Raw genomic sequence first — 18787 nt, forward strand, 5'->3', positions numbered from 1 at the left:
TCGTCGCCCGGACGACGTCTCCTTGATTGGCAACGGGGCCGGGAGGAGGGACAAGCCCGGCTGTCGCTCGGGTAACGGTCCTGGGTCTCCGGGCGGGGCGAGAAGGTGGGCGTGGCCTTCGTGCCGGAGACGACCGTGTGGTTGGCTGCGGGGGCGGGGCCGCAGGGAAGGGGCGTGGCATTTAAAAAGAACAGGTCCCTAGCAACGGCGCCCTGGGAACCGTTTGCCTAGCAACGGAGAAACCCTCCAGAGAAGGCCTCTTTCCTGCCCTGGTCTCCCTGTGACCGCACAGATGACCCCAGATGATCCCAGTGTCTCCAGAGACTCTCGACACACACCCTCCTGACTTCCAGTGTTTCCCACGGACGTCTACTCTCCCCCACTGGCCACAGCTTCGCCAGCCATTGTTCCGCACCCCTGATGATCCCCCAAACCTCACTGATCTCAAGTCTCCATAAAACTCCGAGGACTTCCTGGCTGGTTTGGCTCAGTCGATAGAGCGTCGGCCTGTGGACTGAAGGGTCCCGGGTTCATTCTGGTCAAGGGCACATGCCTGGGTTGCGGGCTCGATCCCCAGAGGGGGGCGTGCAGGAGGCAGATGATCAATAATTCTCTCTCATCATTGATGTTTCTCCCTCTCTCTCTCTCTCTCCCTCTCCCTTCCTCTCCGAAATCAATAAAAATACGTTTTAAAAAATGTTAAAAAAAATACTCTGAGGACTTCATCTGGCCCACTACTGGTTAATACCAACCCCAAACATCTCCATGCTTCCCACCAACCTCCAATATGTATCTCCATGACTCACTGTCTTCAACAATCTCACTCGGTCCTCCAACACCCACCTTCGATTCCAATATTTCACTGGGCCCCGTAAGCTCCCCAGTCACCCTGAACCTCCTCCTGGTCCCAGCCGTGCCCACAGGTAGCCAGTGCCCCTGACTTCTGCTGAAGCCACGCTGCCCCATCACAGATATTCCAAGACCCACTTTTTCAGTGGCCTCCCAGATTGGTCACCAAACGTCCCAGGGGCATCTCACTCACACTCAACAAGTCCTACAATGAACTAACTTGACATCTTACTCCAAATCCTGCTCCTCTCCTGTGACCCATTCTTAGGGCCAGCACTATCACCCCCCAGACCTGAGTGTCTGCCTAGATTTGTACAATCCTTCCCTCCCGCCCCCCACTTCCTGTCCTCAGGTCTTGCATTCTGTCACCTAAAATCCTCGTTTCCAGCCCCTTCCTCTGCACAGCCATGGTCCAACCTGCTCCTCTCCTGCTCCGGGCCCTGAACCAGCCTTATTTCTGCTCTCCCAGGCTCCTGTCTCACTCTCCTGTCTACCCTCCCCGTGGCATCTAGAGAGGTATGTCTTAAGCACAAACATGACCAGGCCCTCCCCTGCTGAAAAGTCCATCTGTGGCTCCCTAGTGCTCTCAGGGCAAAGTTAAGCCCTGAACGATCTATTTCCTGCCAACTGCTTTCCTGTCACATCTCTCACTACTAACTCCTCACAACATGTCCCCAAAAATGAGGTTCGAGAAGCTACCTCAGTACATCACCTTCTCTCTTACCCTTGGGCCTCTGCACATGCTGTTCCTCTGCTTGGAATGCCCTTCCCCACTCTGTCATTCACCCCCTCCCCCTCTTTTTTAAAAAATATATTTTATTGATTTCTTACAGAGAGGAAGGGAGAGGGATAGAGAGTTAGAAACATCGATGAGAGAGAAACATCGATCAGCTGCTTCCTGCACACTCCCTACTGGGGATGTGCCCACAACCAAGGTACATGCCCTTCACTGGAATCGAACCTGGGACCCTTCAGTCCACAGGTCTACACTCTATCCACTGAGCCAAACTGGTTAGGGCCCCCCCTTTTTTTTTTTATTAAGTTGGGAAAGAGGAAGGGAGAGAGAGATCGATTTGTTGTTTCACTTATTCATTCATTGGTTGATTCTTGTATGTGCCCTGACCAGGGATCAAACCTGCAAACTTAGCATATCGGGTTGATGCTCTAAGCGACAGAGCTACCCAGCCAGGGCTGCTCCTGACCCTTTAAGAGTCAGCTGAGGGGCTCTGTCAGTCCTCCCGGCAGCACCGTCTGGGTTGTCATTGCCTGGGACGCTCCCATCTCCCCTGTAGAGTAAGAGCCATGAGAAAGCAGAGGCTGCTTGGTCATCTCTGTGTCCCCTGGGCTGGACTGAGCTGACAGGAGGCTTTTCATTTTTTTAAATCCTCACCCAAGGACATGCCCATTTAGAGAGAGGGGAAAGGAGAGAGAGAGAACATCGATGTGAAAGAGAAACCTCAGTGGGTTGCCTCCTGTGTATTTGCCCCCTCCGGGGATCGAACCTGCAACCTAGGTATGTGCCCTGACCGGAAATAGAACCCTCGGAGCACAGGACAACGCTCCCACCAACTGAGCACACAGGCCTAGGCTCACAGAGGCATTTCAGGTCCAGATGAATGAGTAAGTGAAACAGAGGGGAGAGACTACGCAGAGCAGTGTCAGTGTTCCCCGCAGAGCCCGAGAGCCCCGACGCGGAGGTCGTGCCAACAGATTGGTGAGCAAATGAATAAATGACCGGGTCGTAATGCCATGGGAACATTTCATTCAGAGCAGCTGCCTTCCAGGGGCAGAGAGCAAACTAACAGTGAAAAAATAGCTCATAACTATGTATAAGGAACAACGCGCTATCTATCTATCTACCTGGTTGGGGGAGGGGCCTGTCGGGCCTCAGTCCTCCGGGTCCTCGTCCTCATCTTCCTCCTCATCCTCTTCCTCTTCCTCCGCAGCCGCCAGGGCCTGCTCCTGGGCAGCCTTCAGGGCCTGCTCCTCCTCCACCGTGGGATCGCTCATCTCCATGATCTCCAGGCCGCTGGGGTACTCTTGCTGGATGGGCGGTGGCAGCATCGGGTTGAAGTTGTCCGGACTGTACTTGTGGCCCCAGCCGATGTACAGGTTCTCAAACTTCCTGGAGGGGCAGCGAGATACTGGGAAGTCCTCCCTCCCAGGCCCCCGCCTAGAGGTCGTGAGGGTGGGAGTCAGCGCAGACACGGCAGGATGGAAAAGTTGTGTGGGGTAGGGAGACGTGTGCCCACTAGGCTGTTCTGTTCATTTGTTCCTTAAATACTGTGGGGATATTAAGGGCCAGACTGTGTCCAACGGCTACTGCGCACGTGAAACGTGGCTAGTACACCCCAAACACTGAATTGCTAAATTTATTTACTTTTCTAATTTCATTTGTGGTTTCTTCTATGACCCATTGGTGACTCAGGAATGCGTTGATTTCTACATGTGTGTGAATTTCCCTCTGTTACTGATTTCTAATTGCATCCCAGTGTTGTCAGAAAACTTATTTTCTATGATCAGTCCTTTCAAATCCATTAAGACTTGTCTTATGGCCTAGCATATCGTCTCTCCTGGGGAATGTTCCATGCGCACTTGAGAAGAATCTGTATTCTGCTGTTGTTGGGGGGAGTGGATTTTTATTTAGTTTTAATTCATTTAAATGTAAACAATGAAGCCAATACTCAATTCAGTATTGGAAACATCTAAGTATGACCGGGACAACTTGGGTACACGAGTCTACTTTTGCAATTGTAAAGGTTGTGAACTGTGGATATAGGTCAAGTATTTCCAATTAAAATTTAGGTAAAAAAAAAAAAATTTAGGTCCAGATTGAGATGTGCTGTAAACACAAACTCAGCTCGGATTCCAAAGACTTAGTACGAAAGAGGAGAATGTAAAATAGCTCGTCAATCATTATTACATTATTGATTTCATGTTGTAATAATATTTTGGGTATTTGGGGTTAAATAAAATATATTAAAATGAATGTTGCCTGTTTATTTTTACCTTTTTAAAAATATATATTTTTATTGATTTCAGAGAGAGGAAGGGAGAAAGAGACTGAGACATCAATGATGAGAGAAAATCATTGATTGGCTGCCTCCTGCACGCCCCGGACTGGGGATCAAGCCCACAACCCGGGCACGTGCCCTTGACAGGAATCAAACCCGGGACCCTTCAGTCCACAGGCCGACGCTCTATCCATTGAGCCAAACCGGCCAGGGCTATTTTTACCTTTTGAGTAAGGCTACTGGGAAATTTAAAATGCCATATGTGGCTCCTATTTCATCTATGATGGACAGCACTGGTCTAGATGTGGGGACCTCGCTAGCAGTGACAAAGCTGACCAGAATCCCTGCTGCGGTGCCTGCGCCCTAACGGGAGGAGGTAATACACAGGACAGAATCGGTCGGGTCCCGGCCGGCTCACCTCTCCCCAGTTTTAACTGGGGAAGAAAAGAGGAGCAAATAGGAGAATAAACTGAGAGACAGGGTGAGAGGCAGAGAGAAGTAGGGAGAGAGAGAGACAGCGGGAGAGATGGGGATGGAGAGGTTGTCATGGGAGCAGTCTGACTTTGACCTTGCTGATCCGGAGGCTGAGCTTGCTAGGAAGGCAGAGTCCGGGCCTCCACCCCAGGCCCGTGCCACCAGGACCTGAGCTTCAACCAGACGCCCCAGCGAGTGCCAGCACTCAGAGTGACACACTCGGGTCTAGATTGTCCTTCTGCCTACTCCCCTCCCCCCATAACTTCTTTCTTCCCCCAAAGATTTCAGATCAAGGCTGCTTTCCTCAGGAATCCTTCCTTGATCCCTTCCAGGCATGACAGATAAAAGCTGTCCCTCCATTGGTCCCTCCATCCTCCTTAGTGGTATTCATCTTAGTTTGTAACAGGATTTTGGGGGAGGGTTTGCTGGAGGAGTGAGTGGGGGGTGAGAAATGTTACACAATTAACGTCCATGTTTCCTGTGTCTGCTCCCAGGGCAGGATCCGTGTCTGCCTTTCCAACACAGCTGGCAAACTGGTATTCAAGTCTTTCATAGTGAGAAAAAAAAAAAAAAAAAAAAGGCCGAAACCGGTTTGGCTTGGTGGATAGAGCGTCGGCCTGCGGACTGGAGGAGTGAGTGGGGGGTGAGAAATGTTACACAATTAACGTCCATGTTTCCTGTGTCTGCTCCCAGGGCAGGATCCGTGTCTGCCTTTCCAACAAAGGACCTGGGGCCCAGCACACAGCTGGCAAACAGTGGTATTCAAGTCTTTCATAGTGAAAAAAAGAAAAAAAAAAGGATGGATGAATGGATGGATAGATGAGTGGATGGATGCCTGGATGGATGAATGACTGGGTGGGAGGGTGGATAGATAAGTGGTTAGGGGATATAGGGTGGATGGGTGACTGGAGCTCCCGATTTGGATCTTTTGTTTTCAGAGGGATATTGGCAAATTAGGGTGTGGCCAGAAGTGTGCTGGCGAAAGCAAGCGTGCCTCTTCCCTGCTTCTGGAGGAGGAAAAATAATAATTGCCAAGCATGTGGTTAAAGTATCAAGATGACATGAATTCCCACCTCGACTGTGTGTATCATGGTAGCGAATAGAAAAGGAGTATCTATGAAAAACCGCCATGCCATCTGGTGGACAGACCTGGTAAGCACGCTCGCCCTGTGGCCGCAGGTGGCGCCCTCTAGTGGCTGGTCAGAAAGGCTGGGATGTGCCTGGTACGAGGGGCTAAGAGGCTGGTGGGAGTGTGTAGCTGCCGGTGGGAAGATGCAAAAGTGATTTCGGCCTGAAAATCTTGGGGAGCAACTGGCGGGGAAGACGTGTGGCCCAGAGAAGGAAGACCCTTCAAATGGGAAGAACTGGCCACGGGGCCCAGGGGAGCAGTTAGCTCCCCCAGGGAGGAGAGTGCTCTTGTCAGGGCCACCCTGAGTCCCGGCAGCCGTGACGCCCACAGCAGGGAAGCCTGGGCCAGGGGACCAGAGACCCAAGTTTGAATCCTGTACATGCTGTGTTCCCTGGGGCCAGCCCCTTCCCCTCTCTGGTCCCCGTTCTCTTATCCGAGGGGCTTCCCTCTTGGTCTGGGATTTCTCATTTAGGCCAGTGGAACCCCTGGAAGCAGAGTGAGGGGCTCAGCCTTGGGGGCTTCCTGAAGGGGGGCTTCCCTCCCAATCTCTGCCCAGCCGGCCTGGTGGGGCGCCCTCTGCTGGGAGAGGAGGAGGAGGAGACCTACTTGCCCACGGCGAAGGCACAGGCCCCCGGCCAGAGGTTGGAGCGCACGATCGCCACGGAGTACTGCGGGGAGAGGGCGCAGGACAGGCGGGCGGTCCAGGGTGGCATGTGCATGATCTCTGTGGGGACGTGAAGAGCATCAGGAGGTCAGAGGCTCCACTGCTGGGTGCGCACGCCCGGCACAGCCCAGGGGACCAGAGACCCAAGTTTGAATCCGGCACATGCTGTGTTCCCTGGGGCCAGCCCCTTCCCCTCTCTGGTCCCCCGTTCTCTTATCCGAGGGGCTTCCCTCTTGGTCTGGGATTTCTCATTTAGGCCAGTGGAACCCCTGGAAGCAGAGTGAGGGGCTCAGCCTTGGGGGCTTCCTGAAGGGGGGCTTCCCTCCCAATCTCTGCCCAGCCGGCCTGGTGGGGCGCCCTCTGCTGGGAGAGGAGGAGGAGGAGACCTACTTGCCCACGGCGAAGGCACAGGCCCCCGGCCAGAGATTGGAGCGCACGATCGCCACGGAGTACTGCGGGGAGAGGGCGCAGGACAGGCGGGCGGTCCAGGGCGGCATGTGCATGATCTCTGTGGGGACGTGAAGAGCATCAGGAGGTCAGAGGCTCCACTGCTGGGTGCGCACGCCCGGCACAGCCCCCCACCCGCCCAGGGAGGGGCGGGACGGGGTGAAGAGGGGAAATGAAGGGGGGTGTGGAGGGAACTGTGGTGGCTAACAGCACGGGCTTCAGCGCTGGAACCCTGCTCGGACCACCCTCCTCCCGTGCGCCCCAGGGAGCCTCAGTGCCTGCACCCGGAAGGGAGGTAGTAATCTGGGCCATCGGCTGCCATTCTCCCTCCGGTGGCCATTGGTTTGGACCAGAGGCACAGGGCAGCACAGGGGCCACATGGGCTCTGTCCAGGCCCACTCTCATCTCAGCCTCCCCTTCCTGCTTCCTCCAGGTGCCTGAGGCCCCAACCTCAGGCGATGACTGTCCCTTCTTCCAAAACCCCGTCCAAGCTCCTCCTCTTCTGGGGAGGCCCCCCTAACCCCTAACACTCTCTCTCTCTTCTCTCTCTCTCTCTCTCTCTCTCATTCCCCAAGCCCACATCACCCCAGGTGGGCACTGCCCTTTGCGCCAGACGCAACTCACAAGGTGGACGCTTTCCGTAACCCCAGGAGGAAGCCTGTCATGATGTCCGTTTTATAGGTGAGACAATAGCTTAGGCTCCGAGAGATGACCCTGCAATGTTCTCGCTTGGCCCTTTCTCATCCCCCCCTCCCCCACCCCCCCCACACACTTCCGGCTGGTGGCACAAGGTGAGGAAACCCTTACCTGCATCTTCTGAGAGCGGCGTCAGCAAAGGGGGCCCAATCTCCTGCTCCGCCTCCTCCATCCCCTCATCGGCCTTCTCTTCCTCCTCCCCTAGCTCCTCCTCCTCCTCCTTCTTCTGCAAAGGGTTCACCCAAGTGCAGCGGCCCTGGAGGTGGGGGAAAGTCAGGCGGCACCCGGAGGACAGAGGACAGCCTGCACTCTGGGAGGCGGTGCAGGGCCAGGCAGGACCCTGGGGACTGTCCTCAGGGACCCAGGTAAGGGCAGGAGGACAGGGTTAGTCACATAAGTTGGGGGCAGAAAATGGGCCCAGATAGCTGTTGCACTGAGGTAGGGACTCCTGCCTCCTGAGAGCTGTGTGGCCCCCATCTGTGCATTCATTCATTCATTCATCAGATACTTAATGAGCACCTACTATACACAGGCACTGCTCTAGGTGCTGGGGTGCACCCTTGAGGAAAGAGACCCCAAATCTCTGCCCTGTGGAGCCGACATTGGGCAGCCCGCATAAGCCTCGGTTTTCCCAGCTGTGAAATGGGGTTGTTATAGATGCCTCTCCCATTGGATTGCTGTTGGGCTACACGAGATACTGAAGAGCTGGTAAGTGTTTGCTGAAGGAATGCATGAACCCAAGTTGGGCACAGTATATTGCAGAGTTCAGTTTCATCAACTGTGAGATGGCAATGAGAGCTGTAAGGATCTCCAGAGGAGTTATTTGGATTTATTAAAACCTTGTGGAATCAATAAATATTTATTGAATGAATGAATGATCCTAAGCCTATAGCCAGTGTTTCCTTGAATGAGTAAATAAGTGGGCATAAAGTTCAGACACACAGGCATTCAATAAATGCAGGTCCACAATCTCCTATCCACAACCAGCGCCAAAACCCGAAAAGCTCTGAGAATCAGAAGTCTGTCCTGAGTCATTTGGCAGCGCCCCTGACCTGAGCGGCGGGAGGGAGGCCGGGCAGTTTTGCTGCAGAAGGAGCGATGGGGCCTTCGAGCGCGGCTGCAGCCCCCGCCTTGCCTGAGGCGTTGCACGCTACATGGGACGTGCCGTGACCTTTCTAAAACCTGAAAAATTCAGAACTCCCAGATGCCTCTGGCCCCAAAGGATTCTGACTTACCTTTGAGTGAACGAGTGCATGAGGAACAGATGGATGAGTGAATGAATGAGGGAGGGCTCAGCACCATGGCCAGCAGAGAGCTACTGATATTGATATTACGGGGGAGTCACACCTGAGCCCCTGGTTCTGGGACAGGCGGGGGCCGGGTTCTCACCTGCGGAAGGATGTGCTGCATGTGGTGCACCCAGTTGGCCATGGAGTCCACCAGCTCAAACACGGGGATGCCCTCAAAGTCCGGGTTCTCCTCGAAGGAGTCTCGCCCAGCGCCGCCCTCCTCCTCCTCGTCACCCTCCTCCTCGTTGAACTGGTAGAAGCCCAGGGGGCTGATGTGTGTGGCCGCGGAGATGCGCGCGATCTGGGCCCGCAGGTAGTTGGCCTCGTTGCCCGGGAAGGGCGGGTAGCTGATGACCGGCGCGTCCAGGTAGCCGGTGAAGAACTTCTTGATCTTGCGGGCCTGCGCGATCTGGTTGGGCGTGACGTGTGGCAGCTTGGTCCACGGCCGGCCGGGCTCATTGCACACGAAGTACAGGTACTTGTTGGTGCCGGAGCGGCTCTCCTCCTTGGGGATGACAGGCGGTGGCTTCCAGAGCGGCTTGGGGATGATGTCGGCGACCTTGTCCTCGTCCTCCTCGCCCTCCTCCTCGCCGTGGGCATCCATGATCTCGCCACCCTCGGTCAGCTCCTCCAACTCCTCCTCCTCCACCTCCTCCTCGCCTTCCCGGAACTCCACCTCGGCCACCAGGTAGCTGCGCTTGAGCCCCAGGATTTTGCCCCAGAAGCGACAGGTGTGGATGGGCTGCTGCTCTACCAGCTGCTTCAGGGCCAGGAAGAGGCGGAAACTCTCATCGGAACTCAGGCCCACGCCACCCTGCTCGAAGTAGAAGGCCGACTCCATGACGTTGGGCACGGCCGTGTCTACCTGCAGAGGGGAGGGGGGAGGGCAGAGGGGAGGAAGCTGGAGTTCTGCTCCCTGGCCTGCCTCTTCTGGAGGCCAGAGAGCTCAAGTCCTGGGTAACCCAGCCGCTCCTGCCGCCCTCTGGCATTTAGAAGCGGGGCAAGTCCTTGGGGAGGATGTCCCTTGAGGGAAAAGGCAAAATCACACTCAGAAAAAGTCCTTTGTTTCTTCCTCCTTCCCTCTCGTTCCTGCCTGGAGTGGGATGTGAGAGCTGGAGTTGCAGCAGCTATATTGGGACCATGAGGCAACTCATGTCTTCCGCCCTCACGGTGCTGGAGCTGACAGGTGGAAACGGCCTGGTCCTCGGTGAGCTGCCTTACCTCCCCACCGCTGGTCATGTTTACTGTTACTTGCAACTAAATGCACTTTTAAGAGACACCCCCAAATCACACAGCTTAAATTTAGTGAAGTCATTAACTATGTATTGAATGAGTGAATGAATGAATGATCCTAAGCCTATAGCCAGTGTTTCCTTGAATGAGTAAATAAGTGGGCATAAAGTTCAGACACACAGGCATTCAATAAATGCAGGTCCACAATCTCCTATCCACAACCAGCACCAAAACCCGAAAAGCTCTGAGAATCAGAAGTCTGTCCTGAGTCATTTGGCAGCGCCCCTGACCTGAGCGGCGGGAGGGAGGCCGGGCAGTTTTGCTGCAGAAGGAGCGATGGGGCCTTCGAGCGCGGCTGCAGCCCCCGCCTTGCCTGAGGCGTGGCACGCTACATGGGACGTGCCGTGACCTTTCTAAAACCTGAAAAATTCAGAACTCCCAGATGCCTCTGGCCCCAAAGGATTCTGACTTACCTTTGAGTGAACGAGTGCATGAGGAACAGATGGATGAGTGAATGAATGAGGGAGGGCTCAGCACCATGGCCAGCAGAGAGCTACTGATACTGATATTACGGGGGAGTCACACCTGAGCCCCTGGTTCTGGGACAGGCGGGGGCCGGGTTCTCACCTGCGGAAGGATGTGCTGCATGTGGTGCACCCAGTTGGCCATGGAGTCCACCAGCTCAAACACGGGGATGCCCTCAAAGTCCGGGTTCTCCTCGAAGGAGTCTCGCCCAGCGCCGCCCTCCTCCTCCTCGTCACCCTCCTCCTCGTTGAACTGGTAGAAGCCCAGGGGGCTGATGTGTGTGGCCGCGGAGATGCGCGCGATCTGGGCCCGCAGGTAGTTGGCCTCGTTGCCCGGGAAGGGCGGGTAGCTGATGACCGGCGCGTCCAGGTAGCCGGTGAAGAACTTCTTGATCTTGCGGGCCTGCGCGATCTGGTTGGGCGTGACGTGTGGCAGCTTGGTCCACGGCCGGCCGGGCTCATTGCACACGAAGTACAGGTACTTGTTGGTGCCGGAGCGGCTCTCCTCCTTGGGGATGACAGGCGGTGGCTTCCAGAGCGGCTTGGGGATGATGTCGGCGACCTTGTCCTCGTCCTCCTCGCCTTCCTCCTCGCCGTGGGCATCCATGATCTCGCCACCCTCGGTCAGCTCCTCCAACTCCTCCTCCTCCACCTCCTCCTCGCCTTCCCGGAACTCCACCTCGGCCACCAGGTAGCTGCGCTTGAGCCCCAGGATTTTGCCCCAGAAGCGACAGGTGTGGATGGGCTGCTGCTCTACCAGCTGCTTCAGGGCCAGGAAGAGGCGGAAACTCTCATCGGAACTCAGGCCCACGCCACCCTGCTCGAAGTAGAAGGCCGACTCCATGACGTTGGGCACGGCCGTGTCTACCTGCAGAGGGGAGGGGGGAGGGCAGAGGGGAGGAAGCTGGAGTTCTGCTCCCTGGCCTGCCTCTTCTGGAGGCCAGAGAGCTCAAGTCCTGGGTAACCCAGCCGCTCCTGCCGCCCTCTGGCATTTAGAAGCGGGGCAAGTCCTTGGGGAGGATGTCCCTTGAGGGAAAAGGCAAAATCACACTCAGAAAAAGTCCTTTGTTTCTTCCTCCTTCCCTCTCGTTCCTGCCTGGAGTGGGATGTGAGAGCTGGAGTTGCAGCAGCTATATTGGGACCATGAGGCAACTCATGTCTTCCGCCCTCACGGTGCTGGAGCTGACAGGTGGAAACGGCCTGGTCCTCGGTGAGCTGCCTTACCTCCCCACCGCTGGTCATGTTTACTGTTACTTGCAACTAAATGCACTTTTAAGAGACACCCCCAAATCACGCAGCAAATTAAGAGGCAGGTCTTGAACCCAGGAATCAGTGATGTTGGAGGATGGCGGTGACAAATCTTGCCCTCACTGCCTCCTTTTTGACCGTCTGCTTTGTTCAGGACGAGAGAGAGAGAGAGAGAGAGAGAGCAGAAAGGGAGTAATAACAAGAAAGTCAAGGGCTGGGACTAGACTACAGGGAGGTTTCGGCCCAATTGCCCCATATTCATTTGGCCCAATTGCCCCATCTTCATTCGGCCACAAGGCTGTCCCGATATTTCTTCATTCAGTCAGTCCAGAAATCTTTATTAAAGATCCAATGAGCACCAGGTCCAAACTAGTGTGCGCACTAACATGTATCAGAGAACAAAGCTGATGCTCAGGAGGTTGGCACAACCTGCCCTCGGCCTTGGCCAGCCCGACTGAGCAGGGGACACACAGTCAGGATGGAGAGAAAGGGGGGGTGCTGGGTGGGCGGAATAATGATCGTCCAAAGAAGTCCATGTCCTGCTCCTGGGGCCTGTGAACACGTGAGCTTACATGGCAAAAGGGATGTGCAGCCCTAACCGGTTTGGCTCAGTGGATAGAGCGTCGGCCTGTGGACTCAAGGGTCCCGGGTTCGATTCCGGTCAGGAGCATGTACCTTGGTTGCGGGCACATCCCCTGTAGGGAGTGTGCAGGAGGCGGCTGATTGATGTTTCTCTCTCACTGATGTTTCTGACTCTCTATCCTTCTCCCTTCCTCTCTGAAAACAATAATTAAAATATATTTTAAAAAATAAATAAAATCACCCTGAAAACCCTGAGGAGGGAGGACCCAGGTCGCTCTCCCTCCTGGGAGCACACCAGTGTCTTTCCCATCCCGCTCTCCACTCACCCCCCAGCTCCAAGGGCCCTTCCTTTGCCTCCATAATCCTCTCCTCAGCCCATTTCTTCTACGAATTACTCTCTCTACCTCTGTGATTTTATATGTAAATGTTCTCTTATAGTTTGAGTCTTGGCTCTGAATTCTTTCCTAGCCAGAACCCAGGTCTGGTCCCACCCCACCGGTCTCACACCTGGTGCGGCTCCCACTGCCTACAACACAACCACATCTAAACCGTCTCACCCTGCCCTTCCGGCCACTGTTGATTGGAGCAAGAGTGGTCAACTGCCCCCGAATGACAGACCAGACTCTGCGGCTCCCCCCTGCACACTGCTCCTTTCGGGGCGGGAGGGCAGGGGTGAGGGGAGGAGACAGCCAGCCCTCAGTGCCCCTTTGCTGGGAGCCACCTTGCCAGCCCAGGACTGCTTGCAACCTGACTCTCAGGTGTGAGGAAAGCCTGTTTCTCGTCTCAGCCACACGTCTCTCTTTCTGCGACATCACCTGCTTCCTGCCTTAACGTGACCTGTACGCCCAGCAAGTAGAGGAAGGTGTTAGTGTTTGGGCTGTGACACCATAATACTAGGGCAGCGATGGCAAACCTTTTGAGCTCGGCGAGTCAGCATTTTGAAAAACCCTAACTTAACTCTGGTGCCGTGTCACATATTGAAATTTTTTGATATTTGCAACCATAGTAAAACAAAGACTTATATTTTTGATATTTATTTTATAGATTTAAATGCCATTTAACAAAGAAAAATCAACCCAAAAAATGAGTTCGCGTGTCATAGGTTCGCCATCACTGTACTAGAGCTAGTCTAAGATTGTAAACGTGGAAATAGGAACTTTTCACAACAGAGGCCACAGTGACGAGAGCCTCAGGCTCCCAAACAGCCATCCCTGCTCTGAGGCGCTGACCACAGCAAGCAGGAAGCCAGCCAGAGAGCGAAGGCACAGACTAGAGCAGCGGTTCTCAACCTTCTGGCCCTTTAAATACAGTTCCTCATGTTGTGACCCAACCATAAAATTATTTTCGTTGCTACTTCATCACTGTCATGTGGCTACTGTGATGAATCGTCATGTAAATATCTGATATGCAGGATGGTCTTAGGCGACCCCTGTGAAAGGGTCGTTCGACCGCCAAAGGGGTCGCGACCCACAGGTTGAGAACCGCTGGAGTGGCGAGTCCAGAAACAGACCGAGCGTCCTGCACAGGTAAACGTCCATGGCAGAGGCGGCATTTCTCAGCAGGGGAGTCATGGCTAGCCACGGAAAGAAATAGAAAATGAGAGAGTGAGAGCCCTTCCTCCCATCAGACAGAATTTATATTCAGGTAAATGCTGAGTCATCAATTCCTTGGAGTCTCTTCCAAGAAGCCTGCACAGACCACAAACTTCCACATTTTGCCCTTCTGCAGACCTCACATTAAGAACTCCAGTTCCGTCTGTCCTAGCCCGTTTGGCTCAGTGGATAGGACATCAGCCTGTGGACTGAAGTGTCCTGGGTTTGATTCAGGTCAAGGGCACATGCCCAGGTTGTGGGCACGATCCCGTCATGCAGGAGGCAGCCAATCAATGATTCCCTCTCATCACTGATGTTTCTATCTCTCTTTCCCTCTCCCTTCCTCTCTGAAATCAATTTAAAAAAGAAGAAGAACTCCAACTCCAAGTTCTAAGAGGCAGACCCTCCCAAGAGATTTAATTTCAATGGGGCGGAGCTTCAAAAGCCACGGAGTTCTAAGGAGGCGGAGCCTCTGGGGGTAAAGCATTCTGAGGAGGCGGGGCCTTAAGGGAGTTGATCAGTGTGTGGGGTTGGGGTGTGGAGGAGGAAAGGTGCAGTTCTAAGGGGGTGGGGCCACCCCAGGAGAGACTGTCGATTTGAAACGCAAAACTATTTTCTCAAATAAAACTAAACTGTCCCCCTTCGTGCCTAAAACTTGTATTCTCAAGTGCACTCTGCTCACCAGGGCTCATTTCTTTGCCAGATTGTTGTTCCTGGTTTAGGCTTTTATAAGTATAGATAGATTCTCTCACCAGCCCACCCCACTCTCGCCAGAATCCTAGCATCTCAGAAGCCAGCACAGACAAACAAGCATCTGCAGCCTGGGCAGAGCTTAGCACAGCTTTGGAGGCCAAGGTCTTGCCTTCCTGGTTCCCTCTGAGCCCAAGTCCTTCTTCTACAAATCTATCTATACATATAAAAGCCTAACCAACCATTCCACCGTTCAACCATTAGCTATGACACACACTGACCACCAGGGGCCAGACGCTCCGACCGGTAGGTTAGTTTGCTGCTGGCGTCTGGCTGATCGGGACTGGGCTAGACGGGCTGGACATGCCCTGGAGCCCTCTTGTGGTCCCTCCCCAGCTGGCCAAGCTCCTGCGTCCCTCCCCAGCCCCGATTGTGCACCTGTGGGGTCTCTTGGACCGGCCTGCGCCCTCTCGCAATCCGGGACCCCTTGGGGGATGTCGGAGAGCCGGTTTTGGCCCGATCCCCACAAGCTAGGCCGAGGGACCTCACCGGTGCACAAATCCGTGCACTGGGCCTCTAGTACGAATATAATAAGCAGCAGTTGCCTTGCGGGTTGTTTCAGGGTTGAAAGGAGCCAACACTCCTGGAGGTCTTCGCAGAGGGCGTCAGAGGCGTCAGAGTGATCATAAACAGAGAGTCCTCAACAAATGTTTCTTGAACGAGTGAAAGAAGACTCCACCCGAATTTTAAGCAGTCATCCAATTCTGGAAACGAGTCAGTGGGAGAGTTCTTGGCAGGTCTCAACTTATAAAAGGGGAAACCGAGGCCAGGGGGTAGGGGACAATTCAGTGCTGAGAGATCCCAGGAGGCGGTGTTCCACAGAAAACACTGCAAAGCTGGAATTTTGGGGGAGGGAGGAGTGAGGGAGGGTGGGAGAGGCCAGCCTCCACCTCCACATGGCAGCTGGAGTCGGCTTCCCAAAGAGCGGAGCTGACCAGCCTTTCCTCGGCTTCCAGACCTTCCAAGGCGCCCCAGTGGCCTCGGGAGAAAGCCTGCATCCCTTAGCCCTCTGTGACAGGGTCCCGGCCCCTCCCCTGGACACACACATTAAACTGAGATCATCTGCATGTCTGGAGTCCACAGGCTCCCTCCCTTCCAGGCTTCAGCACAGGCGATGCCCAAGTCTGGGCCGCCACTCACCCGCCACGCCTCCCCACTGGCTCACTCACCACCTCCTCCTCCATCTCCTGCTCGCCCTCCGCACTGCCGCCGCCCCGGACGAACAGCGACTTCTGCCTCTCGGCCATCTCGTAGGTGGGCTGCATCTCGGGGTCATCCCGCAGCGAGTCCAGCTTGGGGTGGAACCACTCCAACTGTGTCGTGCGGTTCAGCGACTCCAGGATGGCCAAGGGATCCTCTGGGCGCTGGTTCAGGATTTTGGTCAGCATGTTCACCAGGTGCTCATACCTGCCTCCGGAGGGAGTGGGAGGTGGGGGACATTATTCGCTCGGCTCACTGCTCTATGCCGGGCCCTGGGCCTGGCCCTGGGGACACAGCAGAGGAGACAAGATCCCTGCCCGAGTGGAGCTGACATTCTGATGATGGAGACAGACATTAACCAAATATGCAAAATACATACTGTCAGGGGTGATAATTTCTAAGGAGACAATAAAGCAGGGAATGGGACTGGGAATGCCCGGGATAGGTGCTGGTTTGCAATTTTCAGCAGGAGGAAGGAAAATAATTCCATGCTGACCTCATTTAGGAAAGAGATGCTGAAATCCTAAGCAAAATGGCATCCAGCAATTGCTCAAAAGGATGACACGCCATGGTTAAACTGGACGAATTGACAGGGATGTAAGACTGGACGGATGTTAGAAAAACAGAAAAAACTATAACTCGTCATGACAGTGTGTTAAAGGGGCTCTGTAAGATCACCTCAATAGGTGCAGAGAAATCCTATATAATAAAAAGCTAATATGCAAATCAACCAAACAGCAGAACGACCGGTTGCTATGACGCGCACTGACCACCGGGGGGCAGACGCTTAACACAGGAGCTGCACCCTGGTGTTCAGTGCACTCCCACAGAGGGAGCGCCGCTCAGCCAGAAGCCAGGCTCACAGCTGGAGAGCACAGCAGCAGTGGCAGGAGCCTCTCCCGCCTCCGCGGCAGCGCTAAGGATGTCCGACTGACGACTTAGGTCCGCTCCCCCTGGACATCGCCTGAGGGCTCCTGGTCTGCAAGAGGGCACAGGCCAGGCTGAGGACCCCCCCCCCCCCACACACACACCAAGTGCATGAATTTCATGCACTGGGCCTCTAGTTGTTTGATAAAATTCAACACCCGTTCATGATTTTTAAGAGCCTAGGAAACCAAGAATAGAAGGCAAATTTTAAATAATCTTGTAAAGGATAGCTACAAGGAACCTACAGCACACACCAAACATGACAAAAGACTATAGTGCTTTCCATTATGCGATTGGGGATGCCTGCTTTCACTTCTATTTAATTCTGCACTGGAGGCTTCAGCCAATGCAATCTGACATGAAAAAGAGAAGTATTGAAAAGGAAGAGGCAAAACTGTCATGGCTCATAGATGATGTGATTGGGAATGACGTGCAAAGGCCTAGAGCTGAGGGTGTGCCTAGCACGTGGAAGGAACACGGAGGAGGTCGGGGTGGCTGGAGGGGAGGAGGGAGAAGGGCTGTGGTAGGAGAGGAGGCCGGAGTGATAACCGTATGGCAATGGTTTCCATTCACCAAGTCAGGCGGTATGTTGGGCGCCTGAGAGCAGTGTTGAATTCTCACCGCAGTCATATGAGGAACAATGATGGTCCGCACCCTCCAGATGAGGAAACTGCGGCTTAGGAAATGTGAGGTCTAATTGTATTTGGTAGCACAGCCAGGATTTAACACCAGGACCAACTGGTTTGCTTCCACAGGGTGTATATCCAAACGCCTGTGGCGTGGAAACCCTTTGGCAACGTCTTGGGTGTGGTGGAGGGCCATCCATTTGGAAGGGTAAGGAGAGGTCGGCATCTGGCCAGGGCTTTTCAGTAAGGGAACCTGAAGCTCTAAGGGGCTGGGAACTGCTGGGGAAGTGTGACTGGTTGATTCTGACTGACTCTAGTGGTTCTCAACCTTCCTAATGCCGCGACCCTTTAATACAGCTCCTCATGTTGTGGTGACCCCCAATTTCATTGTTACAAATTGAACATAATGAAAGCATAGTGATTCATCACAAAAACAATATGTAATTATATCTGTGTTTTCCGCTGGGCTTAGGCGACCCCTGTGAAAGGGTCGTTTGACCCCCAAAGGGGTCGCGACCCCCAGGTTGAGAACCGCTGCTCTAGGAGATGAAGTTTGGGGAGCAGGCAGGGGCTGAGTTATATTTAAGGCCTGTGAGGAACATGAACCCTCTTTTGAGGACACTGGGGAACCACGGCAGGTTCTGAGCATGGGAGGAATGGGGGTCTGCTTTGTGCTTTAGCAAGACCTGTGACCTCTGCAACCTCATCTCCTCCCCTAGCTCTAGTCACACCAGCTTCCTCGCTGTGCCTCAAACTCAGCCACCCTTAAAGCCTTCAGACTCGCTGTGTCCCATACGCTTCGTTGTTGGCAAGGTGCTCTCCCTCACCATGCTCAGGTCACTGGTCACTTGGCTGCTCAGCGAGGCCTTCCCTGACCTTATGCTCTTTACCGAGCGCTCCCGCTCCCCGCATCCTGCCTTATTTTCTCACCTTACCATGCATTGTATTCATTGTCCGTTCTCCCTCTAGAATGTGAGCTCCATGAGGAGGTCATGGGGAAGGGGGCTGAGGGATGCATTATGACTACAGCCAAGTGGCCTTGGCTAGTGCCTTCCTCCAGCAGGAAAGTTTAGTAAATAGCACCCCCCCCCCCCCCCCCCCAAATCATCTGTGCGGGAATCCCGGCTCTGCTACATTGGAGCTGTGTTATCCGGGATGCGGGCCCTCATTTCTGTGTCTGTTTCCGCCTCTAAAATAGGGACAGTGGAGGTGCCCATTTCAGCTGTGATGTGAGCATTAAGGGCGACGTGTGCAGGGCCGGCACAATGCCTGCTGAGTAAGGATTGGCTTTCCAGCTACTGATAGTATTCAGTCCGAGTGCGATGGCTCCGGAGCGATCCCCGGACGGAGGAGCCCAGCTGGGGGCGCCCTCTCACAGGCTCAGGTCGCAGCTGATGCTGGTCTGCAGCAGGTAGGCCTTGGCGTTCTGCACGGCCAGCTCCCGGGGCTCCGGCTCCGACACCTCCATGTCAAAGGGCAGGAAGCCCAGCTCGGAGGGCGAGAACTGGAGCGAAGGGTCATCGCTCGCGTAGGGCCCGTGGTG

The 18787-nt window shown here is 54.5% G+C and overlaps 2 protein-coding genes across 2 annotated transcripts in view; both read right to left on the minus strand.

Annotated features, from left to right (window-relative positions):
• Positions 1-2390: 2390 nt before the first annotated feature.
• RSPH6A (radial spoke head 6 homolog A (Chlamydomonas)) lies at positions 2391-16436 on the minus strand. Its single transcript, XM_014537391.1, has 5 exons — positions 15661-16436; positions 10423-11187; positions 7385-7529; positions 6521-6638; positions 2391-2974 (listed from the first exon to the last, which is right to left on the minus strand). Exons 1-5 carry the CDS (start codon positions 15877-15879, stop codon positions 2737-2739), a joined length of 1485 nt encoding a protein of 494 aa, XP_014392877.1. The 5' UTR covers positions 15880-16436; the 3' UTR covers positions 2391-2736.
• A 171-nt stretch (positions 16437-16607) lies between these two features.
• Positions 16608-18787, minus strand: part of SYMPK (symplekin) — a 38853-nt gene continuing 36673 nt past the window's right edge. The window contains 1 exon segment of the mRNA XM_005863430.2: positions 16608-16670. Within this exon segment, the coding sequence (XP_005863492.2) occupies positions 16608-16670 (63 nt within the window).

This window comes from Myotis brandtii, unplaced genomic scaffold (genome assembly GCF_000412655.1).
Source record: "Myotis brandtii unplaced genomic scaffold, ASM41265v1 scaffold178, whole genome shotgun sequence".
NCBI lineage: Eukaryota > Metazoa > Chordata > Mammalia > Chiroptera > Vespertilionidae > Myotis > Myotis brandtii.

Bases quoted from the DNA above. Each gene is read 5' to 3' on its own strand.
- RSPH6A (XM_014537391.1), bottom strand. From the start codon at position 15,879: ATGCTGACCAAAATCCTGAACCAGCGCCCAGAGGATCCCTTGGCCATC. The intron at 6,639-7,384 runs GTAAGGGTTTCC...ACGTCCCCACAG, and splicing joins GCCGCTCTCAGAAGATGCAG to AGATCATGCACATGCCGCCC. The intron at 2,975-6,520 runs GTAGGTCTCCTC...CTGCCCCTCCAG, and splicing joins TGTGCCTTCGCCGTGGGCAA to GAAGTTTGAGAACCTGTACA.